General features: G+C 41.0%; 2 protein-coding genes across 5 annotated transcripts in view; one reads left to right on the top strand and one right to left on the bottom strand.

Moving 5' to 3' along the window:
- PPP2R5A (protein phosphatase 2 regulatory subunit B'alpha) overlaps window positions 1-18301 on the top strand; it is a 65241-nt gene extending 46940 nt beyond the window's left edge. The window contains exons 4-13 of the mRNA XM_011222266.3: window positions 988-1080; window positions 4862-4992; window positions 6083-6142; window positions 7046-7154; window positions 7803-7856; window positions 14044-14094; window positions 14593-14712; window positions 14796-14923; window positions 15585-15686; window positions 17104-18301. Coding sequence (XP_011220568.2) covers window positions 988-1080; window positions 4862-4992; window positions 6083-6142; window positions 7046-7154; window positions 7803-7856; window positions 14044-14094; window positions 14593-14712; window positions 14796-14923; window positions 15585-15686; window positions 17104-17236 — 981 coding nt within the window. The 3' untranslated portion in view covers window positions 17237-18301. The remainder of the gene's footprint in view (window positions 1-987; window positions 1081-4861; window positions 4993-6082; window positions 6143-7045; window positions 7155-7802; window positions 7857-14043; window positions 14095-14592; window positions 14713-14795; window positions 14924-15584; window positions 15687-17103) is intronic.
- Window positions 18302-19863: 1562 nt separating this feature from the next.
- PACC1 (proton activated chloride channel 1) overlaps window positions 19864-26309 on the bottom strand; it is a 36660-nt gene continuing 30214 nt past the window's right edge. For all 4 annotated transcript variants that reach the window (XM_002917182.4, XM_034666888.1, XM_011222267.3 and 1 more), the window contains 4 exons: window positions 25671-25813; window positions 24555-24699; window positions 22404-22511; window positions 19864-20785 (listed from right to left, as the gene is read on the bottom strand). In XM_002917182.4, the coding sequence (XP_002917228.1) occupies window positions 20624-20785; window positions 22404-22511; window positions 24555-24699; window positions 25671-25813 (558 nt within the window). In that variant the 3' untranslated portion in view covers window positions 19864-20623. The remainder of the gene's footprint in view (window positions 20786-22403; window positions 22512-24554; window positions 24700-25670; window positions 25814-26309) is intronic.

Here is a 26309-nt window from a genome sequence, read left to right as displayed (position 1 = left end):
ACTGACTGAGCCACCCAGGCGCCCTAAACCTTACTTTTAACTCTGATTTTGACAGCAAGTGGACATTTCCTATTACTTTTAAGATGCTTGGCACTCATATATATATTTATATGTATTAATATATATTATATATATTTATATATAGTTAAATGTATATATATTTTATATGTGTGTGTGTGTATATGTATATATTTTTTTTTTTTTTAAGAGGAAGAGGGGGTTTGCGGGTGGGGGGGAAGCAGGCTCCACGCCCAGCACAGAGCCCAGTGGAGGGCTCAGTCTCACGACCCTGTGCTCATGACCTGAGCCGAAACTAAGAGTCGGATGCTTAACTCAGCCACCCAGTTACCCCAAGAACCTTGGCACTTTTTAAATAGATACCCTGCTGTGACTTCTAGTTTATTCACTGTGGTAAACAGACATTCCTTCCCAAACCCTGAACTTACATAATTTAGTTCATTACTTCCCTAATGCAAATAAGGCAGGCTGGTTTTGATTTAATTTTTTCCCACTATAGTATAGAAAGATGTGAAGGTTTTTGCTTTTTATTGTTAGTGATACACTACCCCTTACAATCCAGTGTATTCTTATCTGGAGGTTTCTTATCCTGTATTTAAAGAACTCTGGAGATTAAATTGGGTGGGTTAGGAGTTCACTAGAGAAGGAACACGTTCCCAGTGAGTATGGACTGCAAAATAGTCTTTCTTAGTTAAATATTTTATAGGTGGTGTTTTTATTTTCTAACTCCTGTAATTTCAGTTTCAGCAAGTGATATGAAGCAATAAATCCCCCAATTTACTAGGTTAGGAGGCCAAATTGTGAATATATATTTAGTTTTTAAAAACTGCTACCAACTCATCACATTTTCTAATGAGGTTGGAAATCTCCCTCCTAAGGTGGTAGAGGAGGTATGTTTGGTATGAAGGGATAAACTTGGGTAAAATTTTATAGGCATCATCTTAGTTTTTATTTGGCTTTCTTTCATAGTTGGTTTATGAATTCTTCTTAAGATTTTTGGAGAGCCCTGATTTCCAGCCTAGCATTGCAAAGCGATACATTGATCAGAAATTTGTACAACAGGTAAGGAATTCTTAATGACTTAAATTTTCTTATGTTCATCTTACCAGTGATTTATTAATTTGTGATTAAAATAGTCCTTCAAAACTTAAATGGTTTATTTCACTTTAACAGCATTTAATACTCTTGCCAGACAATTAGAGTAAAGGTGAAGTAGCTTTGAGAATACGAGGGTATTTTAATCAAAAGTGAGTTTCTAATGAAGTCAAGTGAATTTTCTTATCCAATACTGAGTTCTCATAGTTACTTTATGAAGATCAGAAAAGCAAGCCCTTCTGGACAATCTGAGAAAGTTTGGTATGACCATTCAATCTAAAGGGAAGAAGCCGCCTTTTAAATTTTTTAAGTCTCTGAACTTGAACTTTGACATACGTTTTAAGCATTGTGACTTTGAAATGACAGAGAAAAAATGGAAATGGAATCATTGTTAGGAGTTTAGGTGTTAGGGTCCTTCCCTGTTATTAATTACCAGTGACCTTTCCTTTTTCCTTTCCCCTTCCCACCTTAGGCATTGTAGCCACCCAGTTCCTAAGCCAGAGATAAATGGGATCTTTAAGAAGAAAAGGAGATAGAGTGAAACAATGTGATACCTTCTTTTATTTCTTTTTTTATTTTTATTTTTTTTAAAGATTTACTTATTTGAGAGAGAGCGAGAGCACACACAAGTGGGGGGAGGAGCAGAAGGGGAGAGAGAGTCTCAAACAGACTCCCGATGATCGCAGAGCCTGACACAGGGCTCAATCCCAGGATCCTGAGATCACGACCTGAGCCAAAATCAAGAATCAGCCACTCAAATGACTGAACCACCCAGGCACCCCCTTCTTTTATAAATCGGTTATTAGCTATTATTTTTTGGAACCTAATACTGAAGATTGTGTTCATTTTTATTTTTATTTTCAAAATCTTTTCAACGATGTAAAAGCCTCTTTTTAACTATGGGGAATTGGCTGGCCCTAGACAAGATTGTGAAGTAGACCAGATCTTTCTACGTTCATTTTTTCTCTGGAAACTTATCAGTATGTAAGATCTCATTAGGAATTTGATGCTCTCCTCTTCTAGAGTTATTTGCATTTTCAAGAAAGGTAGAAGTTGAATGAGAAGGTAGTGATGAACCCAGTGCTGAGGCTGGGATTAAGATCGTTAGGAGGACCTTTCCTACCTTCTTACCACCACTGTATGATAAAGATTCTACAAACATGAGTTCCACATATTTGGAATTCATTTTTGGTCATTTACAACTACCTCTGACCTCACATAAAGTATTCTGACTAGTTGCTGTGAGTATATTGATTAGTGGAGAATATTGTCAAGAATATGTCCTTCAGCCATTCAAGCAGCTCCTCATAAATTATGAAGAAATATTAGGTGTGTGCTAACAGTAAAATTTACATTTCATCCACAAGTAAAAATGAGATTAGATGGAGCTTTGTTACTTTGGTAATTGCAAATGAATGCCTATTTATTTCCTTCTGTAGCTCTTGTGTGCTGCAGAAGGAATAAAGCATATTAAGGAGCTCTGTTAATACCGTATTAAATTGTGTTTAAGATAAAAGCAGGTTGAGAGGAACAGTTGCCTTCGTACTTCAGTCTAGAGCTTGAGGTGTTTCTGCTGCTGGATTATTGCATGGATTTGAGGGGGAACAAGAAGATAAGTGGTAGAGTGGGACCCATTTTCTACCTTCTCTAAATACCTGAATTGTCTGAGAAGCCAAAGCCCAATAATTTGTTCTTAGCAGTTTAGACAACTATGCTTTCATAGATTACTTCTCTTAGTTATTCTTACTATGTTACTTTTGTATGTAAGGGAATTCTCAGCTTTTGAATTTTGAAATTATTTGATTACATGGTAATTTTAAGACTTAAGATGTACAGGAAATAAAACCTTAAGCATAAGTGTGGACATTCATTATTTCAAGAGAAAAAAACACTTGCATAATTCCAAGGTAAGTTCAAGTCATAGGATCTCAGAAGAAAAAAAGGAAACTAAGATTATTGAGTGCATATTTTTATGTGCCAGGCACTGTCCTTACATGATTTTATATAAAGAACTAGACCATGTCTAATTCCACACAACTAGTAGCTGGGACCAGGATTGGAACTAGACTATGATATTACCATCACATTAAAAAAAAAAAACAAGATTAGTTTCAACCTTCTTCATTTTACCAATGATGAAAACGCTCAGAGGTTATGAATTACCCTTGAAAACACAGTTAAATATAAGTATGACAGCCAGAATACGAAACAGTTTCCTGATGACTAGGTTTGTATGTGTTTTATTACATGAATTTATATATATTTATATTTCTAAATAGATTATTTTATTTAGATTAATACTTCAAAATAGGCTTCTTTAAATAGATTTGAAAGTTGGCTAACAGCTATTCTCTAGTTTTATATTTTTCTCCTGAGGATCAACTTGTACTAGATTATAGTTGTTCTTGAATTAAAACATGTCAGCCTTAACAATTAAGGGCCCCTTTAATTAATTTAAAAGCTTATCTTCTACGTAAACCCAACATCAGAAACTTGGATTTGAGTGTCTCAAGTGAGTAGGTTTAACCATTTTTAATTAGAATAATTTGAACTGAATTTATTAGGTATATAAACACAAATTCTTATACTCTGGACATTTTTGACTGGACTCTCAGGACTTTAATAACCTAGTGAACAAAGAATGCAAACTATAAACAAGACATTTGTTTAGGGGTATATAAAAATGACTAAAGTCATTACCGCTCTCAAAAAATATCCACTCTAATAGATGAGATGGCTATGTAAACAATTACATATAATTCAAGACAGAATGGGAAAGAACTTTGATGAGGTTCAGAGCTTGCCATCTTGACTGTAATTATCAGTATCAAAGGACAGAACATGGAATTTCTTGATGACTTCATATACATAATTATATTTTATAGAGAGGGAGTATTCTTAAATTTTTCCTAAGAAAATCCAATGTTTTATTTAAAATACAGTAGTACCCTTTTTTGACAGAAGAAATTCACTTTCTGTACCATTTTAAAAATGGAAATTTGAGCTTTGACTTCAAATTTTTCACAGATCTCTTTATTCTGTCTTTGCTGAAGAGTTGTGTAGAGCGGTATAGGAAAATGGTCATTTGGGCAGTTGGAACTGGTTTAAAATTTTGCAACCAGTTGCTAAGGTGACTTTAAGTAAAAATCTGTGGTCTTATGTTTTATTTCATTATTTCATGAATGATTTTTGCTCTATTAGCATATATCTGCTGACTTGATTTTTAGTGTAAAACCACAAAATAGCTTCAATTTGTATAAATCTTTCCTAGTAAACTGTAAATACTCATTTGCACATGTGTATTTTTTAAACTTTATTTATAATGACTTGCAAAGTGCAAGCTTAAGATTTTTGTATGTAGTTTTAAATTATTAGCATTAAAAATCTCTTAAGTTACAAATAAAAAAAAATCTCAAGTTACAACACTCTAAAATTATAAGCCATGATTAGTAGTCAAGAATAGGATAGAATTTTAAAATGAGTGGCAAGACCAAAAAAAAAAAAAAAATCCCACTTTTATGAAGGGTTTATATTATGTTGTTTTTTGAAATGAAGTGAAAAGAAACGTTCCTTAAGCTTTTCTTTAGCTTCACTATTTAGCTGGAATAAAATCAAGTTAAGGCAGAATCCTTAATCTTTAAAAAATTTTTTTTGAAGATTTCATGGGTTATCTCTGAATCAAATTAGAATAAAGTGAAGTTTTAGCTCAATTATTTTTAAAAAGTAATTTCTCAGGTTTTTTTTAAAGCTCCTGGAGCTTTTTGATAGTGAAGATCCCAGAGAACGTGACTTCCTGAAGACTGTTCTGCACCGAATTTATGGGAAATTTCTTGGATTAAGAGCATTCATCAGAAAACAAATTAACAACATTTTCCTCAGGTAAACTGGTCATATATTCATAATTAGCACTTTTTCCCCCTCCATGTTTTCTTTTTATTTCAGTTCCTTTAGATTAATTTTTAGTATTTGAACTCTATTAATTTAATTGATAGCATTTGAGTCACTTTTAGCATATTTCATGGGTGTCATTTGATTGCATGTAATGTTTTAGAAACTTGTAACCTACTTCTCATGTGAGTGGATAGTAGTAATGAAGACGGTTTTTAATAGGTAATACCAATGTTCATGTTTAAAATTTATTGAATTTGTTTCGTTACCTATTTCTTTGACCTTTTTGTTTAAAAAATATGCATAAATACTATTTAAGTCATTTGCTCTTGAAAGTACTTTCATTTGTTTTTCTGACAAAGCTAATTTATATGGAGCCTATATTTTGACTACTTTATAAATGATAATCTGTTGAGTAGTTTCTTCTGATTAGGAGATTTAGCTTTAATATACCCACATTTCCGTTTTGGTTTGTTTGTTTTGATTGGAAATCTGGCAGAATTAGGCTAGCATTCCCACATTTTAACAATTAGAAAGCAGTAACAGCGGTCTCCTCTAGAGAGAATATCTTTCTGCAGGTCTCTGTCCTCCTAAGTCCACTTTACTCACTTAACACCTTCCCTGTCCTGTAGTCATTTGAGTTTATGACTTCCTGCTTTAACAGCAAGCCTAATCTTGGAAAGCCAGGCAGCCTGTGTAGTTTAGGTTTAGTGAAGCTATGAATAAATGTGATTTTATTACATGTGGGTCCTTTTCTCTTGGATTTTCCTATGGGTGGAGGTTTCCTATTTTGAAAAGTATTTCCTTGAGAAACCCCATCTTTCTTTTAAAATTTTAAGTAAAATAAAATACTCCAGGTGAAATAATATTCCATTATCTTTATGGCTAGTTTTAGCAAAAGTTAACCAATTTGGGACAAAATACTTTACAAAGAATTCCTAAAGCATGCTTATAGTTTCTTACAGTTGCCCTTAGGATTGATTTCTTTACCTTCCTGCCTTCTTCTCTCAGTTTAGTTTTCTAATGTGTGAGTTTTCATTACATCTATCTTTCATTACATCTATCTTTATTTTAAATTCAGGTTTATATATGAAACAGAACATTTCAATGGTGTTGCTGAACTCCTTGAAATATTAGGAAGGTAAGTCAGTTTTTTTTTGTTTTTAAAGAGTTAAATAACTTTGAATGTTTTATGTATTAGAGTCTTAGCTAGGGTTGGAGAAATTATTTCGTATTTTAGAGTTTAAATATAGAGCACAAGACATAGTTTCTCAAGTGAATTCTTTTTATAGCTTTTAAGTGGTCAGCATATTAGAGTACTTGCCATGCAAGACATCTGTTTTAGAATAGGCTGCCTGCTTTTGAAGCTGTGGCATGTTTTATACCTGATCTTGCCAGACTGCCTCAGAAATTTATAGGATCTGATTGGGAAGAAATGAAATAAACTATAGTGAATCTCTGATAAAGTTATAAGAATTCTTGTTAAGATATTGATAGGCCATTCCTAATCCATCTGTTCTTTTTAGAAGAATCTATAGCCTTTTAGTTTACATGAACATTTTGCCTTCCTTATTCATCAAATAGCGGTATTAACTTGAGAAGATTAGGCCCCCTCTATTTATAGTTAGAGAATGATTATGGAGAAAATTCTTAATTTCAGATCTTTCAGCAAAGTAGGAGAAACTTCAGAATTTACTTCAGAAAATACTTTTTGCTTCAGAAAATATAGAAAGTTCTAACAGCATTGTGATACTGACTCCCCTGTGGCTTCAGGTAGGAGAATAAAGGCAACAATGCATAAGTAAAGTGACAGGCTTTATAGAAAATGAAGATAGAAATTATTTAGTGGGACTTTAATTGGCGGTCCCAGTTTTCTTTTGGGATCACTGAATGACTTAGAGGAACCAGACTAGTTTGAAGATGGGTAAGTCATTCAACACCAGGATTGAAGCAGAACGCTATTCCTTATGTACTCATGGATATAATTTTTGGAAATAAAGTAGTAACTACTTAACCCTTCCCCCTGCCTTTTTTTCCCCTCCAGTATTATCAATGGCTTTGCATTGCCACTGAAAGCAGAACATAAACAATTTCTAATGAAGGTTCTTATTCCTATGCATACTGCAAAAGGATTAGCTTTGTTTCATGCTCAGGTAAGTTTCAGACAGATTTCAAGTGAAATGAATATTGTTTCAAAGGCTGATATAAAGGTAGAAAAATTCAGAAATACTAAGGCAGCAATTTTAGGTATAAAAGCAATTTGCTTTGTAAATTGCTCAAAGCAAATTTCATTATAATTTAGAAGTATCATGATATTTAGCTTTATTAAATAAGCTCAGTGCACTTTAAGTGTAAATGATAGGAGAGATTAATACCAAGTTTTCTTCTTTTCTGGTCCAGGCCCTGACTTTGAATGAGCCCCATATATCTGCAGAATGTTCCGTCTAGCCTTGATAGCATAGCTGGTCACTGATTTTAGTCTCCATGAGTATTTAGAGAATAATATCCTATCAGTACAGGTATACATGCAGAAACATGCAGAAAAACTAAAATGTTAGCTTTAGTTCTGTTTCACTTAACTTTACATTCAGAAGGTAACTACTGAAAAAAGAACATCGTTTTTGACCTAGAAGTTACTTTCAAGGTTAAAAGTTACACAGTTGTATTATATTCATGTTTACGTATTGAGATAAAGTAAAATTTATTAAAATGAGGTAGCCATTTTTGTTAACTAAATATAAAAATCCTGTATCACTGTTATTTCATTCAGTAATATTTATAAACTGTTCCTTACATTTTAGCTGGCCTACTGTGTCGTGCAGTTCCTGGAGAAGGACACTACGCTGACAGAACCAGTAAGTGGTCTACTTTTTATGTCTCTAATCTACATTGTAGCACTTTGTGGTAGGTTTCTTTATACCCTTGTGAAGTTGTCAAACAGCAGTAGTAATATACTTTAAAGTCATTTAGAAGGAATGTTGAGTTAATCTGCGTTCAAAGAACAGTGTTGGGAGGGGGAGTTCTCACAAGTTAGAAGTTTTGTCTTGAATAACTTAAATATAGATTAATATTAAAATATCACGGTTGAGATGTGTGATGACAGGATCCAGTGACTACAGTGAAATTTTATATGCATCTTCACTGATAATCTTTATATTCTTCATTCACTTTTTTAAAGATTTATTAATTTTTAGAGAGAGAGAGTGCGCACATGAGCTGGGGGAGGGGCAGAGAGAGGGAGAAAATCAATCCCAGGCAGACTCCCCACTGAGCACAGAGCCCTACTCTGGGCTCAATCCCATGACCCAAGCCGAAAATGAGTTGGATGCCCAACCAACTGAGCCATCCAGGCACCCCTTCATTCACCTTTTAAAATTAAAACATACTGTGAGGATCGTTGGAGTTTTGTTTTGTTTTTAGAAATAGGATTTCCCTCTTAATTAATGATAAACCACAGGATAGGGATTGAAAAGATTTCCTTGCCTTTGGTGATCAAGATGTAATCTTGGAATAAAGGTTATTTATAAATCAACATAGCAATTCAGTCTTCAAATTCTGCTATTTGCCTACAAATGAGGAGATTCAGGAGAGAATATAAATGTTATTATGAAAATTGAAGATACAAGAAAAAAAAATATAGGGAGAAAATAGAAAAGTATGAAAGCAGACAAAACAGCCTTTTAACATTGATGAAGTATTTGAGAGAATGTTCAAGGCATCCTAAATCTAAATATTTAAACTAAGCATTCTTGAAGAATAGCAAAGGATTTGAAGGATTTAAGTAAGATTTTCTTTATTATGAAGTTACTTAGGCTATCCCTAGGCATGCTTGAAAGATTATGAACTTGTATTCTTCCTCTGACTTGAACATCCTGTAAAGGAACAAAAGATATTTTTCCATTCCCTGATACTTAGGGCTTTTGAACTTTTAGACTTGCATATCTTTCTGGAAACAGCTAAAAAACCGGTTTTTAAAGACAAATCAGGAGAACTAGAAGCCTAGTATTTACATGAAACCACATAAACCTCTAAAGTGAATTAAAACTTAATATAAATCCATGGTACCTCTCCTCAGAATTAAGACAAAACCTGTAACATAATAAAGCGTGGTTCATAATAGAACTGTAGACAGATGTAATTTAAATATAAATTAATACTGGATGGATGGGGGAGAAGATAGGTGATTTCTTTTTATTTAAATAGAGTAGATTGGGGAGAGGGATGATGGCCAGATGTCTGTCTTAGGTGAGCTGAATTAATGGAAATAGAAACAGGACGAGGAGTAGGAAGGTAAATGTCCAAGTTGACAAAGGAAAATATTTTTCTGTAGATCTTGCAGTTTCTACCATAGGCCATTCAGCACCCAAATTATGGCCATGATACTTGGGTTTGAGCCTTAATACTCAATCTCTAGAAACCTGGTATTCATATCAAAGCTTCGTACAAATTATAAAGAAGTCAGAGCTTTGGCTAGTTTATTACACTATTTGTGTACCCATATCTTCAGCTGAAATTATTTTCTAAAATGGAAATGATTTATTGTTACTTCTGTTTATGAAAATAGTGTATTAATTTAGTTCACACAATACAAAATCGCAAAGCACAAGTTGGAGGAAATTCCTTAAAATCTTGTCTTCTAAAAGATAGCCATCTTTGAATATATTCCTAGCATTTTTTCTATGCATAGATATATGTGTGTAAGTTAAACAGTGGGACAGTGCTGACCAGGTTTTTTCACTTCTCAGTATAATGTGGCTGCCTTTCCATATTCATTGTTTTCACTGGTAACATCAAATTCCATCATATGGATTAACATAACACACTGAATCTTCAGTTAATGGACACATGAGTAGTTGAAACATGTTGCTGGTTGAGGAGATGTTTTAGGGTGTTAGAATTTTTGTGTGTCCTATCTGTGGTGCTGGTAACAAAACAAAACAAAAAATCTGTGTATAAAAGTCCTCAGGACAGCACACCAAAAAAAAAAAATAACTGTATATGAATTTTTTAAGTATTTAAAAAAATTTTTGGTAATCTCTACACCGAGTGTGGGGCTCAAACTCAGTCATGACTCCGAGATTAAGAGTTGCATACTCTATCAACTCAGCCAGCCAGCTGTCCCATGTATATAAATGTTTAAAAATCACTCAAATTAAAACCATGTCACTGGGTCAAAGAGTACATTGGAAATTTTAACATATTCCAAGTTGCCTTCCAAAAGGTTTGAACAATCTAATATTCCAGTCCAGAGTCTGAAGATGCCTTTCCCTCACCCTGGCCAATGCTGAATGTTAAGCTTTAAAATTTATGCTAGTCAAATAGGTATGAAATATTATTTTTTAAAGATTTTATTTATTTGAGAGATAGAACATGAGTGGAAGAAGGGGCAGAGGGAGAGGGAGGGGAACAAGGAGACTCCCCACTGAGGAGAAACCCTGACTTGGGGGGCTCGATCCCAGGATCCTGAGATTGTGACCTGAGTCGAAGTCAGATGTTTAACTGACTTAGCCACCCAGGCACCTGATATGAAATACTATTTTAATATGCTTTTTTTTTATTGCTACAAGGATTAAGCCATCCTTTTATTATAGTTATTGGTCATTTACATTTCTGGGTCCTTTGCCTGCATTTAATCATTTTCCTGTTATAGTTTGTAAATAGTTCTATCCATTCAGAGTTTCTAAGTTTGAATATAGTTTTTAATCTTTACCCTAAAGAACTAAAAAAAAAAAAAAAATGTAGTGGAATCTATTCATCATCACGGTTTCTGGCCTTGATGTCATGCTAAGAAAAATCTTTTTTTTTTTTTTTTTAAGAGAAAGTGGCAGGGGCGAGACGGGGGGATGTGGAGGACAGAGGGAGAGGGAGAGAGAGAATCTTAAGCAGGCTCCACTCCCAGCACAGGGCTCAATGTGGTGTTTGATCTCACAACCCTGAGATCATGACCTGATCCAAAATCAAGAGTCAGATGCTTAACCAACTGAGCCACCCAGGCACCCCAAGAAAAACCCTCTACACCCTTTGAGATTATGAAAATATTCTCCAGTATCCTGTTATTTTATGGATTTAGTTTTTACCTATAAAAACTTTATTCCATCAGTAATAGTTTCCTAGGGCTGCCATGATGAATTACCACAAACTTGGTGGCTTAAAATAACAGAAATTTATTCTCTCAGAGTTCTGAAGGTCAGAAGTCCAAAATCAAGATATCAGTAGGGCTGCATTCCCTCCAGATGCTCTTGGGGATTCCATTCCTTGCCTCTTCCAGTTTCTAGTGTCTCCATGTGTTGCGCAGCTTGTGGCGTGGCTGCAGTCTCATACTGCTGCCTCTTCTATCTATCCTGTGTGTCTTTCATAAGGACATGTCACTGGATTTAGGGCCTACCCAGATAATCCAGGATGATCTCATCCTGAGATCCTTAACTAATTATATTTGCAAAGACTCAAATAAGTTGCAAGTCACATTCATAGATTCTAGAGATTAGGACATGGACATATCTTTTGGGGGGGGCACCATTTAACCCGTTACACCATTTGAAATTAAAATTTGTATGTGACAAGGGTAAAAAATGTATTAGTTTCTATTGCTATAAACAAATTATCACAAAATTTAGTGGCTTAAAACAAAAACATTTATTATCTCATTGTTTCTGTGAAGTATGAATCCAGGTATTACGTAGCTTTAGAGTCTCTTGGAAGGCTGCAGTCTAGGGGTTGGCCTAGGCTGGGTCTCATAGAAAGGGTTACATGAGAAAGGATCTGCTTCTGAGTCCATGTGGTTGTTGGCAGAATTCAGTTCCTCAACTGCTGTTGGACTGAGGGCCTCAAGTTCCTAGCTGGCTAGAGGTCACCCTCAGTTCCTTGTCCTTTGGGCCTCTCCAGCATATCAGCTTGCTTTATCAAAGCTTGCAAGACAAGAAGAATCTAGAGTCTGCTAATAAGCTGGAAGTCACAATCTTTTGTAACCTACTCATGGGAGTGGTACTCTGTCCCTTTGGCCACATTCTGTTGGTTAGAAGCAAGTTACTAGGGCAGCCCAACTTGTGGGGATGGGATTACACAAGTGTGTGAATTCAGGAAGTAAGGGTCATGGAAAATCATTTTAGGAGTCTGGGTACCAACAGAGCTACATTTTTTCTTTCTAAATGGTGAGACAGCAATCCAAGTACCACCACTTAATTGGCTAATTCATCTATTTCCCATGGAACTGAAATGCCGCCATTGTCATACTAAACCCCATTTACACACGAGTGTAGATACTCCTCTATTTCATACCTCCCGTGTTTTTTTAACTAAGTAATCTTTCTACGCAGTGTGGGACTGAACTCATGACCCCAAGATCAAGAGTCGCATGCTCTTACTGGGCCCTCCAGGCACCCCCATTTCATATCTTTTTGCCGGTTTCTGTGCTACTATCATCTCATTTTAGTTGCTGTTATCAGTAATGCCCATTCCATTCCATTAATTCTCCCTCTCCCCCTGCAAAAAAAATTCTTGGTTATTTGCTTACATTTATGGATTTTACAGTAAGTGTTTTTTAGTTTCAGAAAGTAATTTAGTTGGTATATGATTGAAATTACATTAAATGTAGGAAAAATGTATGATAGTATGTATTTGAAGTGTTTCATGATGTTCAGTAAACATTTCTTACAAATTTTATTTATGTACATTAGTTTTCGTTATGAAACGCATCTTTTATTACTGATACTTTGTTTTACAAAGGTATTGATTTTTATATATTTGGCCATATATTGAACTTTCCTACTCATTTTAGTAATTTTTCAGTTTATTTAAAATTAGGGGGTATATAATCATTATATACTTTTATATATTTAGACAAATCAGTATAATTCTGGTATTCCTGTCTGAGATTATTCATCAGATTCTTTTTAATTTACTGGATTGTCTCCAGAATAGTTTTCTTCCCGATTTTAATTTGAACAAAGGTTTATTACTAAACCAGGCTATAAAATATAACTGAACTACAACTCTAACCTAAAAGGCTATCAAAGAGATATTTCTGGCACACCTGGATGGCTGTTAGTTTAGTGTCTGCCTTCGGCTCGGGTCATGATCCCACGGTCCTGGAATCGAGCCCCATGTTGGGCTCCTTACTCAGTGGGGAGCCTGCTTCTCCCTCTCCCTGACGCTCCACCTGCTTGTGCGTTCCCTGTCAAATAAAATCTTTTTTTTTTTTTTTAAGTGCACAAGAGTTCCAGTTTCTTAACAAAATATTTCCACAAAAGTACCAGGTCCTGGTAGTTTGCAGCTTATTTCCAAGAAATCATTATATATACATGATTGCTAATGGTTTCTGAGAAATTCTCTTCATCTAGCTTACTAAATTTTTATCAGACTATATATCAGTCAAATAAATAACTGCTCAAAATCTTTTGAGATGATCATATAGTTTTCCCTTTTAACTTAAAACTGTAATAAGTTGAACTGGAATTTCTGGAATAAGGCATAAGGGAGCAAGTAGTAGTGTTCTGTTGATACAGTTAACATTGTTTATTACAAACTTTTGCAAGTTTGTAATGTGTTCAGTTAAATTCATGATCCCTTGTATTCTGGTGACCAAGATGGTGCTAGCTATGAAACGGGAAACTTTCTGATGCTTCAAATGGTTTTAAGTAACAGGAATTCTTTGTTCCTTAGTTTCTCCCTAAAATAACTCCCCTCCCTCACCCCACCCAGTCATTATCATATTTTCCTTTGTTTTCTTATTAATGTAAGTAGCACTTACTATTAAAATTACTTCTATGTTTAATGGATAATCTGTGTTTAATGGAAAATCAGGGATCTCATCGTCTTGTTCATCACTGTGTTCCTAGCATCCAGAACAGTATCTGGTACAAAGGTACTCGGTAAATATTTATTGGATTATTACAAAAGTATAAAGTTGCGCAGAAAATCTGGGGGTACACCTAGATAATACTGATCTACTTCAGAATGAATACTGATATAATCACAATTACTAAAAATTTCCTGGGGTTAACCAACTTCATTGCTTAATTTGTGCTAAACTTTTCCTTTTTGCAGGTGATCAGAGGGTTGCTGAAATTTTGGCCAAAAACATGCAGTCAGAAAGAGGTAGGTTTTGTTCAACAAAAAAAAGTACAATTTTATTAAAATTTCTTAATCTTAGGGCTTTATTATAAACCATGCTTCTTGGGGTACCTGGTGGCTCAGTAGGTTAAAAGCGTCTGTCTTGGGCTCAGGTCATGATCCCAGGGTTCTGGGATCGAGCCCACATCAGGCTCCCCTGTTCAGCAGGGAGCGTGTTTCTCTCTCTTCCTCTGCAGCCCCCCTCCACCCCACTTTCTCTCTGTCAAATAAATAAAATCCTTAAAAACAGAAAAGCAAAAAACATGCCTCTTTGGGCTGGCTGTATTGTCACTGCTACCGAGCAAGAGGTGGTCTTTTTGAGAGCAACTTGGGGGGATAGCTGAACATTATAGTAAATTGTATGTACAATCAAGACCTTAATTTTGTCCACTGTGTAATTTGTAGGTTAACCTTCTCATTTGTAGTTTTCTATGTTAACATCATGTAATTTATGTTTTTTAAAAGAAAATTTTTTTAACCTAGGTGATGTTTTTAGGAGAAATTGAAGAAATCTTAGATGTCATTGAACCCACACAGTTCAAAAAAATTGAAGAGCCCCTTTTTAAGCAGATATCCAAGTGTGTATCCAGTTCTCATTTTCAGGTATGATATTTTCAATGAGGCCATTTTTATACTATTATTTCTTTTTTCTCTTTTAGTTTTGACATTTCTAAATGTCTTCTTAGGTTGCAGAAAGGGCATTGTACTTCTGGAATAATGAATATATTCTTAGTTTGATTGAGGAGAACATTGATAAAATTCTACCAATTATGTTTGGCAGTTTGTACAAAATCTCCAAAGAACACTGGAATCCGTAAGTCTTTTATGTTGATTGTGTTATTCTTGTATTTGTGCTTTTTGTCTTTCGATCTAACCTATACAGATTTGGAGCTTATTCCAAGGTTAACATCACAGTTCTATTGTGTATTCGATATACATATAGTTTTATAAAACTGTAACTATATGTATGTTCTTAGTCCTCCCTTCAGGAAGATTTGCAATTTTAAATTGAAACCATCTAGTATGTCACTCCGCACGCGTTGTGGTCAGACCCAGGTGCAGAGACCAAGCCAGCATCTGCAGAGGCTGCGTGAGCCTCTGCCGTTAGCGCCGTCCTGGGGAGAAGCTCCCATGCTTCAGATCACACCAGCAGTGTTCACACCGTGCACGCTTTCTAACCTCTCTAACATCCTTGTCCTACTTTCTAGTTTGTTACGCGTTACGGCAGCTAGCTCTTTCTCGTCCTTTACTACTATTAGCTTGAGACAGCGGACTGTAGAGCAGACGTGAAGGTGAGTTTAAGCACGATATGATCGGATAGACTGTATCACCACTGGCTGTGTGACCTTAAGCAAACTATTTAACCCTTGCACCTTAGTTTATTATCTCTAAGATGGAATTAAGTGAATCAGCCACCATTTAGGGATGATAATGTTACATTTCCTGTGACCCAACACTGCTTATTTTCATTTTAGGACCATTGTAGCGCTGGTATACAACGTGCTGAAAACCCTAATGGAAATGAATGGCAAGCTTTTTGATGACCTTACTAGCTCATACAAAGCTGAAAGACAAAGGTATTTGTTATTTTTAATTATCAAGTTATCTATACACTTTAGGTTAGTTGAATGTGATTCAGTCCAGTAAGGTGTCTTGCCTAAGTTAAAATTATAATGTTTAAGTCAGTCACATTAGAGACTTTCAAATTGTAATGCTCAAACTCTTAAGTCATTTCCAAATCAAAAACGTCCCCTACGAGTTAGACTACAGTTTTAATGTGGATTATAAATCCTGTTTATCTCATTCTGAGCCTTAGACTTCATCGGTCTGGTAGCACCTGAATCATGAAATACAACTGATGCCAAACTGATACAATTTATTCTATGTATTTATGAAAATCCTTTGTCCAGATGGGCTTCCATAGTGAGCTTTACTCCTCAACTGCTCTTTGCACAACAGTGTGGTAGTTTTAAGTTGTCAGTTTTAACAAAGTGGTATCTTAAAGTTCAGCATAGGGGTTTGTTTTTTTTTTTTTGGTCAGAGGGAGCTCACATAATGGTATGTCTCTGGCTCAGTACTGTTGAGATTTTGTTCCTTGCAACAGTAAATATTTTAGGGATGGTAGCACATAGCATTTACAAACCTGCCTTACGTCTAAGAAGTTTATTACCTGTTGTTTGGAAAGGCGCGATCTCTTCTGACTATAAATTCCTAATCAGGATTTTCCTGTGGCAAGGACAGCAAGGATAGCTCTTCTTCAGGGCCATCCTAGTCCATCAATAACTCTTTTTTAAAAAATAGCACTTTCAGACAGGAAAAGAAATTAGATACATAGTTTAAACCTTAGGAAGCAATGAGGGAAAAGATGATTAGGGTCACATTAAACTTTATATTTCATATATTTCACATGACTAAGAATAATCATATCTGCAAAAACATCTGAAGGACGTTCATGTAGTCCTTCAGAATAGTTTGGTCCAAGTTATTCGGAAGCATTTTTCTTAGAATTGAAATTAAATAGTTGAAACATAAAAAATATTTTGAATTTTGTTTTCTTACCAAACTTCAGCTTTCATTGGGTGTCAAAGATACAGACTGGTTAGTGGCCAGAGAGGTGATTCTACCTGGAAGTGGCCCCAGCCTGACCTCATAGCTACCCTCCCATCTCCATAAAAGGATGACCAGCACAGCTCTGGTGGCTGTGAGAGGGTTAGGTGAGCAAGTGAATGTGTAATGAAGCACCAATGACAATAGCGGTCACGGATGGGAGAATATGTGGCGGAAAGCAAAGAGTAACTCAGACGTAGCAATCAATCACTCAGGAGAGTGACAGTGAGTTTCATTAGGTCCTCCGGGTAATTGGCCTCAAATGCTTTAGTAAAGGGATTTAAGTGAAATGTGGGTGAATGTGTCCCCAGCAAACTGCCAAACAGCACGTTTCTTCGGGCTCTCAATTAAAGGTTTCTGACTACAAAAATTTTGGTTTATCTACAGAGAAAAGAAGAAGGAATTGGAACGTGAAGAATTATGGAAAAAATTAGAGGAGCTAAAGCTAAAGAAAGCTCTGGAAAAGCAGAACAGTGCTTACAACATGCACAGTATTCTCAGCAATACAAGTGATGAATAAAAAGCCCACCACCTCCGTTGGATAGGCAGTTTTGTACACTTTTTTGAAATATGTAAAAATTATGAAACAAACCTCTCAGTATAATATAATTAAAAGGCCAACTTTTTTTCTGGCAACTGTAAATGAAAAATATGGACTAAACATAGCCCTGTGCTGTATCATGGCCACAGTATATTGTAACCTTTGTCTAATCATGATTTATTGTGTCACTTCTAAAGTTTCACAGAAATGAATGAACTTTATCATCTATGAGTGAGATAATTATGGGAGTGGTAAGAATTATGACTTGAATTCTTTTTTTTTTGATTGTGTTGCACATAGATAATAGTAGTCTGCTCTGTATATTTTTCCCTTTTATAATGTGCTTTTCACATTGCTGCAGACCTTAGTTACATCCTGGGAAAAAGAATTTCCTAAAATAAAACTAAGGTGTAATCCTTACCCTTCCCTTTGTTGCTCCCAGAAATATGATGGGGGGAGTTACCTGCCCTAAGCCTTCCTTCATTAGAGATATTACTGCACTCTGGAATTTGAGCAGAAGCTTAAATCTCCAGACTTTTTAAAGCACAAAATATAAATAAAAGCTGGGAAAGTAAACCAAATTCTTCAGATGGCTCCTCACGACTCTTCTCCCTTCGTCTGCAGCCCCCAGCGTGATGCGCCCAGATTCAGAGGCCTCGAAGGCGAACACTGAGCTTGCCTCTCAGTTCATTCCTCCTCTTCCTCCCGAAGGCTGAAGGCAGGACCTTTCCAGTCCTCACAACCTGCCCTTCCTCCAGTCCCTCCTGATCCAGGGAAGGCGGCTCTGAGTCCCACAATGTGGTGACGCAGAGCGCTCACTGTCACTGCCTGGCTTTATTTAAAGGAAATGCAGTAGGTTCCCCTGTAGAGTTCTTGACTCTAGAGAGGTCTTATATGTTTTCACTTGGTCAAGTATTTCTCACTTCTTTTGTTATGAGTACCATTCCAATCTCTTGCAGTTGTGTGGAAAACTGTTTTGTAATGAAAGATCTTCATTGGGGGATTGAGCAGCATTTAATAAAGTCTATGTTTGTATTTTGCCTATGTTGTCTTTGCTTTTTCTGGCTCTGAGTTGAGGCACCCAGCAGCAGCCTGCTGCCCTTTTGTATTCGTACATACATGACTGTTGCAGCCACTTACCAAAGTACATCTGTTTTATAGAATGCCTGCATAAAATGTTCAGTTTGAGGATATCCTTTCATCTTCCTTCATGTCTGCTCAGAGAATAGGTTCAAATTACCTTAAATGTCAGTTTTAATCAAAACAGACCCACAAGGATAAATCTCAAAATTTATAATAAACAGCACTTCCCTGGGTGAGGTGCAGGGAAATTGTGGCCGAGTCAGAAATTAGACATTATTGTAAACTTTCCACTCTTTTGCATTCATGAAGAACTCCAGCCTGCGTCCTGCACACGATTCCTCGGTCACTGTAAATGCAACTCCTTTCACCCACTGCGGCCCCAGGAGAAACTCTTCTTTTTGGTGCATGGCTCGTATTTTAGTGTCTCGAATAGCCACCTTGTCCCAGCCACCCAGATCGACGTGCTCTTGCCAAGTCCTCCGCACTGACCCAAGGCCAGTCCGGGTTCCTGACAGCTGGGGCAGTACAGGAAGGCAAGGGCGATCCTACTACAGAACACAGACCAGAGGGCCAGCCCCTGCCCTGGCAGGAAGTGAAGGTTAGGTCTGAATGTCTGCTGGTGGAAGGTTTATATCTCTGTCACCGAAGAGCAGTCACAGCGGCCTCAGGCTGCAGCTGTAGTCAAGTTTTCTCTTTGACAAGCTAAAAACGCTCACTTCCTAACTACCTACTTACTCTAAAGCACGTGCAAGAGGTCTCTCCACTTTCCACAGTACAGGAAATGCAGTTTCAGTACGTGCATTTGAGCAAGTATTAGATAAGTAATATTGAAGTGGTGTGTCCTCTTTAGAGATATTTTAACATGCACACAGACACGTGTTTTCCACTACTGTTAAGCTACGCCTGGCTTTGCATTTGCCTTACAAAAAAGACTTTACAGAGAGACAAGATCTAGGCTCACATTTGAATGTGCGTGCTTCTGTGGTATAGCGAAGGTTTGCACAAGTTTATCCTTAGTAATTCAATCAAATAACAGTGTCTTGCTGAGTTAGACATGAGATAAGAATGACCCCCTTGCACATTTGAGTTTTTCCTCTCTACCTAAAGCCAGGTTATAAAATGCAGGAAGTGTTGCCAAGTCCTCTTTGGAAGCAGAGGGCATGAAATGATTTGAAGCTCTGGAGACGATTTCCATAACCTTAAATATCACCCCATTGCTACCATGTGAAAAATACTGAGCACTCACCTCTGTCAAAAGCTAGGCAGTAGGCTTTGAGGGTCACACCGAGAGCCCCTTTCTCAGATGGGTGCTTTTGTTGGACAGGAACAGACCACGGCTTGGTCATGGCAGCACATCTGTCACTCTTCCCGACTGGGCCACTTACCCTTCCTTGAACGCAGGCATGATGCACCTCGGGAGTCCAATCCATGCATCCCGGGGGTCCAAGCTCACGCGGCCACTTACGTGGAGGTCACAGAATGGAAGCACCCCGGCGCGTACCGACTTAGCAGACACGCACGGAGGCCTTTTGCATTAACCTTTTATTTACCTGTTAATAAAATCATCAAAATACACCGAGTAGGCCCCTCCTCTGTGCACACGTCCCGGTGCTCCGGGGTGCTCCTCGCTGCGCTCCTACGCCTGCATCAGCATATTCGAGCCAGACAGGCAGGTGGCTAGTCGAGCCACAAGAAATCTTCGCACTAGTTTCTAGTAGCTTTAAGAAGTCCCACTTAAAATTTAACAAATGGGAGCACGTGGCCAGACAGCGCAGCCGGCAGATGACACCGGGGTCATAAACAGGATTCCGCCTCTGTGTGCGCCTACCCTGCACGTCTGCGTCATCAGGATCTGGGGAAACAGAAAATCACACTCTCTTCTGTCCACTTTAAAAACGTCAGGGGAAAAAAAACTAAGGTGAGATGTAGAGCCTTAATTATCTTGTTAGAGCTGAACTATACACTAAACCAAATAAAAAAGGCAGCTTCACAAACCTTCAGAAAACTTGATACATATCTAATTCCATCTTCCACAATCCCTAGTCACACGTCCACAAATGTTCACTAATAATTTAAATACTTAAATAGGTTTTCCACTGGATCTGTTCCATTAGGCTCTAAACATCCTCTTTTGGGGCCAGGTTAGAAGCAGTCTCGCAGGCTGCTCCTCCCGGCAAAGCCCGTTGCCAGTGAGCACAGGGCCGCTGGTCGCTCCGTTTACCAAACCAGAAGTGACGAGAACTTCCATCACCGGGGGCAGTTCTACGAACACCACAGGCCACCTCAGCTTATGTGGTTTGCCGCCTGACCTCTTTTTTTCAGGTATCTCTTCCTAATTTTGATCATCCATTTCACACTGAGTTTGGCAAACTCCGCTGCTTTAAATAACGCCAAGAAGGCCCCGCAGAGAAGGGCGATTGTGTTCCAAGGATTGGCGGTGATTATCTGGAAAACAGCGACATACACAAGCTCATCAGTTTGCTTCAGCTCTGAGGCCCAGGTTACAGCAGCGTGACTGTCGAGGGCCTCCTACCCCCAATGACGGGAGTGGTAAGAAAAACACCCGGGTCCTAAAACTGCTTAAGTGTACTTCGTTCTGACGATACCTTCAAGGTACAGAGCTCAAGTCTGAGAAGAAACATACTCATGTCCCCCTACCATAAACGGATCCTGGAAAAAAACTGTTTCTTAAAAAAGCTCTTGCACAAATTAGATATTCAGTAGTGAGGCTGACATTTCTGGCCTCATCCGCAGTAGTGAACTTGCTTTGAGACAAATCTGCCCCAAAACTATACGCACGCCACCAGGTCAGTTCCTCCCGTTTTGGTCCCATCTCTCAGCTACTCCAACCTGCCCTCCCTCCAGTCCCCCGACGGTCTCACGCCCGCACTCCTGCCCCCAGGCTGTGCCTTCTGCTCGCCCGGCCCCGAGGCTTTCCCCAGCCCAGTGTACTGCCCCGTCCCGGCCCCTTGCAGCTCTGCTCTCTGACCACGAAGCCGAAACCCTCTCGACTTTGGCGGAGGCACCCGCCCCACAAACCCCTGCGGCCGCCACGCTTGGTCTGGGACGCGCCCCGTCACCGCTACCACCCGCGCTCCCCCTGACTGCTGACCGCTTCTAGGCCGAGGCCGCCTCGGGGAGTTCTGAGTCCCCAGCACCGTAACCGCAGGGTGAATTTGGACAGCGGAGCCTCAGGGCTCGCAGACACAAGACGGTGACACCGGCGCCAAAGCTCAGGGCTGCGGTGAAGCGGAGTGACCGCGCGACAAAAGCAGGCCTCTTTCGGGTGCAGCCTCCTGAACAACAGCGGGAGTGGAAGACGCGTCCTCACGCGCTTCACGGGTAGAGCCCAAGGCGGCCGCTCTTCCGCCGGAACCCTGCCTCGGTCAGCGGCGCGCAGCCCTGCCAGGCCACGGTTCACCGGGGGTGGGGGGAGCTCTTGTCACACACCCCCTCCACGCGTGGGCCTCGGCCACGGCCGGCGCTTCCCCTCAGCCACGACCACACCAGGACGTGTTGGGATTATCTAAACGCCCATCAGCATCAGATCGGGGACTGGCTCTGGTGGATGGTGTCTCCCCGGAACGTTCCTTTAGCAAAGCTGTCCCATCATTCCTCCCCTCCAAGACGGAGTCGGCATCTGGCATTAGTTGACGTGCTGTTAATTTTTATTTGTACCTTTCTGCTCTGACAACAAATAATAAGGATTATTATCCAACAGAGACCCGTTAAAAAAGAATGGCTTCCGAGAGCCGTATTCTAGACCCGAGCTTAATGCAATCCATGCATTCCACTTGGTTCATTCACTTAACATTACTACCTAGCACGTACTCTGTGCTAAGCACCCTGCCAGATGGTAGATAAACGATGGTGAACAAAAGATGAAGCCCCCACCTTCACAGGCCACCTGTCCTGTGACGGCAAGGCCAGTGAAACACAACAGAGGACGCAAAGTCATAAATGACAAAGTAATCTGTGCATGAAAGGACGAGGACAGCCTGCAAGGATGGGTCAAACAGCTCAGCGCAGGGAGTCTGCTCTTGCAACGTGAACTAATACTCACATCTTGGACTTTCTGGATGAAAGGATCTTTCCATTCAAAGACCACAAAAAACAGCTGAGCACTTTTCTCTGCGGCTGGCCTCTGGTCAATGTAGTTCACCACACTAGTCTAGGTGGAAAAGAGAAAGCAGTGTTAGCACCTCGGTGCCACTCCCCAGCCTGGGTCACAGGAAAGGAGAGGAGTCACGGGATCTTGGACCTTGGTTCTCTTCCTGCCATCTTCTGGACAGAGAAAGCCAAAAATCTCATAAGCTGGTACCAGAGCCGAGACTTTACCCTGGTTTCCAGTTCCTTAGGGAAAGGAACAGGATCTGGGATGTACAATAGCTATTCTGGATTATCACCAAAATCGTCGTTATGTATCTGGACTCACGATTAAACCATACTCAAAGTATCATGTTAAGGCATAATGAGAAGCCACAGAAACCTCAAATTTCAAAATACTTGATCTTCAAAGCGGAGTGTTTCAATGCTTCAGGTCGACAGGGACGAAGTGCAGCCTCACAGACCCACCCAGCTGAGCATTCCCTGCAAACAGCACGTGTGCTTGGTAAGATCTGGTTAGCAATTACCAGAAACTCTGCGTGATGTCACGGAGAGCAAACAGGTCCCAGGGGCAGAAGCCCAGGTCCAGCTGAAGGGCTGTGTCCACCCCTGACCTGAGCCTCACTGAGCCACTCACCCCACAGCCGACAAAGCGCCTACACCACGGTCACGATCAAATGAGACAATAACTACACTAAGTTTTCTAAACTTTAAAACAGTCTATAAAAAAAACTTTTAAACTTCGTTCTAAAGAGGTCATGTCACCCACCAAAAAACTTCCAGTTTAGATAGCAACAAAAGGCACAAACATTCTAAAATGCATAGGTTCACTGGGACTTCGGCCCCTTTGAGTTCCGGTCACGGGGGAGCTGTGGGGAGAGCTGGGGAGGCAGGCCGCTCCTAACTGTGAGGTGAACGTATGGTGTCTCCTTTCCTCAGCCTCCGTGGGGCCCGATGAGGAAGGTCCTGGAAGCTCCCAAAGAGTGTGGAGTAAAAATCCAGGTGGTGACAGTTATCTGTTAAGGACCCATGGCCAGGGAGTTGCCACACCCTAGGGCAGGAGAAAAGCCTGTCCCTCTTGAAGGGAATCAGCGTTAAGCTCTTCCCAAAGGTCTCTAATCTGGAGTAGTCTGAGGACCAGGGGCAGGGAAGGGGCAGACCCAGACGAGAACATGGCTCCTGGCTAATGACAGCCGCGGGGGTGGAAGTCGGTCCTTCTACTCCAACCCAGGCCTTTCCTGATGCTGCCCCTCAGAGTCCAGCCCAACAGAACATCTCTTAAGAGGCGTTCCTCTAAGGAGGAACAGAGTTTTCTAGAACAGACCCGTCTCCTCGCTGCCTCTGCAGGACCCAGCCACGGATACACAAGATGGCTGGCTCTGGGTGTGGATGTGGGCAGGGGGGCAGCCACAGCCAAAGTGGAGGTCCCAAAGGTAGGGGTGCAGCCTTGTTTTCAGTGGTAACTGACAAACAGCCCTGCTGTGGCAACCAAAATGCCCTCTCCTCCCATCCGCACTGCCGGGCCTCTTCCCCGGGTCCTCTCCTGTCTACCGTCGGGACGTCTCCGGGCTCCAGGCCAGTGGACTGCAAGTTTTCAATCGCACTTCCCATCAGGATCACATTTTGAGCATATACCCAACACACATATGACTTTCAGAAGTGATGTAACATTACTATTACTGTTCTAACACGACACGCCTTTCAAAATATTCAGAAATAGAAAAAGGATGATAAAGAAATTAATACGAAAGCACATCCCAGTGGATCATCACATGCACAATCCTTCAGAGGCCACCGTATCGAGTGTCTCTTCCCTGCAAATCCCCTGTCTTCCATGTGGCCCGCAGCCTCTGAGGGCCAAGAACCCCGGCTGGGCAAGGTGAGTCACCTGTCCTGTGAAACGCAGGCGTCTCGGCTTGGCCCGTATGTTGGGCGAAGACCGACGGTGGCCCAGGGAAGGGCCTGAGGAACATGTCTCCGCCCCAGCACGGGGTCCCTTCCCACTCTGAAGACTGCCTAGAGGTCATCCCTTCTGCAAAGCTCCTCTCCACCCCCGAGTCGAGGGTGGAGGCGGCCGGCAACGGACAGCAGGTCCAGGTCCACCCACCTCCTGCCGGAACTCCACCGCTTCCCGCCCGTCCTCTTCCTTCGTCTTCACCAAGGACATCTTGACCCACGTGCGGAAGCCCCCGGAGAACTTCCAGCTGGAATAGGCGCTCTCACAGGCCTGCATGAAGCCCACCCTGTCTGGGCTTGGGAGACAGAGAAGAAAGGGCCCTGTTAGGCACAACAGCAGGATTCAAACTCGGCCACACTCCAACTCAAGCCCCCCCTTCGAGCTGGTCTCTTGGCTGGTACCACCAGGATGCTGCCTGCTTCCTGCTCCCTCTCCAAGCTCTGTGTCTCGGTTTGCACACACACGGAGAACTGTCACCCACCTCAAGGTGGCCCCCCATAGGGGAGTCCCTCCTCCTTCCCACCTGCTCCCAGAGCACTGGCCGCGAGTCTGCAGATGAGCCTGCCAGCCTCCCTCTGGGAGACCCGGTGAGGGGAACCTCACCAGACTGGACACCCATGGTATCTGCCCAGCCGGCAGCTCCACGCAGGGAGGACAGAGGGAATGCTGGGGAGCAGACAGGGTCAAAGACTTCACAGCAGAGGCTTCAAGCTCCGAAACAGAGGACGGAGCAGGGGGAGGGCCTCAGCCAGGGGAGTGGCCTCTCCTCCGTGGTGACTGCCACCTGCTTCCCTTCAATGGAGCCCCGGGCTCAGCAGGACCCAGAGGCCTGAGTCACACTGGCTCGAGGATGGGAAGAAAATGTTCCCAGTCCCAGTGAGCACTCCAGGCCCCAGAGAGGGCACCGGTGGATCCCCCCCGGCAGACAGGAACTTTCATACCCATATTAAACACATGTGGCAAACACACACTAAGGGCTAGACACACTGCCCCTGACACCGCAGGGGAGACCTGGCTCGGGCCAGGGACTCGGGGGGTGCACGAGGTCCCAGCAGCTCCTCCCGCCTCGCTTGGCAGCAACAGGACCAAGCCTCTTGGCCCGCCAGTCTGAACACACACCACACCAGACCTGCTGCACTTTGTGAAGACAGGTCTCCCCGAGCCACGGAGCTCCAGGTCAGTCCCCCGGGCTGGTGGGTCATCGCAGCCCCGAGTGCCTGCCCCCGCCCCGGGATGGGGAAGCCCGCTGCGGACTTGGAAGGCCACCTGTGCAGGAACTCCTGGAAAGACGAGAAGAGGAGGTAATCGATGGCACTGAAGTCCTCGCTACTCTCATTCAGGCGGAACTGGAGGAAGACCAGCTCCCGCTTCTTCACCTCGCGGGGCCCCTGGACAATCAGGGCAGATTTCTACAGAGACACAAAGGCCAGAATCAGCCCTGGGGGAGCTACAGCTGCTCTGCTCCTGACCGCCACCACCGCCCCCCCCAAGACACTGAGTGTGACTGGAAAGCTCCTCGCCTGGCATACCCCAGATGACCACAGGCCACCTCCCCCCCACCCCCCGCTGTCCATGCTCACTCCTGCTCAGCCCTGCGGGTACCGCTGGACCACAGCTGAGAGAGCAACTGTCTTCTGTCCACTTTTCTCGAGGGCTGCCTGCGCGAGGGGAGCCCTTTACTTGGAAAGGACATCAGTGGGGAGCCTGGGTGGTTCAGTCCATTGAGCATCTGACTCCTGATGTCAGCTCAGGTCATGACCTCAGGGTCCTGAGATCCAGCCCAAGTCAGGCTCCCTGCTGAGAGGGGGGTCTCCTTGAGATTCTCTCTCTCCCTCTGCCATGCACCCCTCCCCCTGCTGATGCGTACTCTCGCTCTCTAATTAATTAATTAAAAGGATGCTAGCT

Source organism: Ailuropoda melanoleuca, chromosome 8 (assembly GCF_002007445.2).
Source record: "Ailuropoda melanoleuca isolate Jingjing chromosome 8, ASM200744v2, whole genome shotgun sequence".
Taxonomy (NCBI): Eukaryota; Metazoa; Chordata; class Mammalia; order Carnivora; family Ursidae; genus Ailuropoda; species Ailuropoda melanoleuca.
The sequence above is the reverse complement of the archived record's forward strand: the minus strand, read 5'-3'. Positions and strand labels throughout refer to the sequence as shown.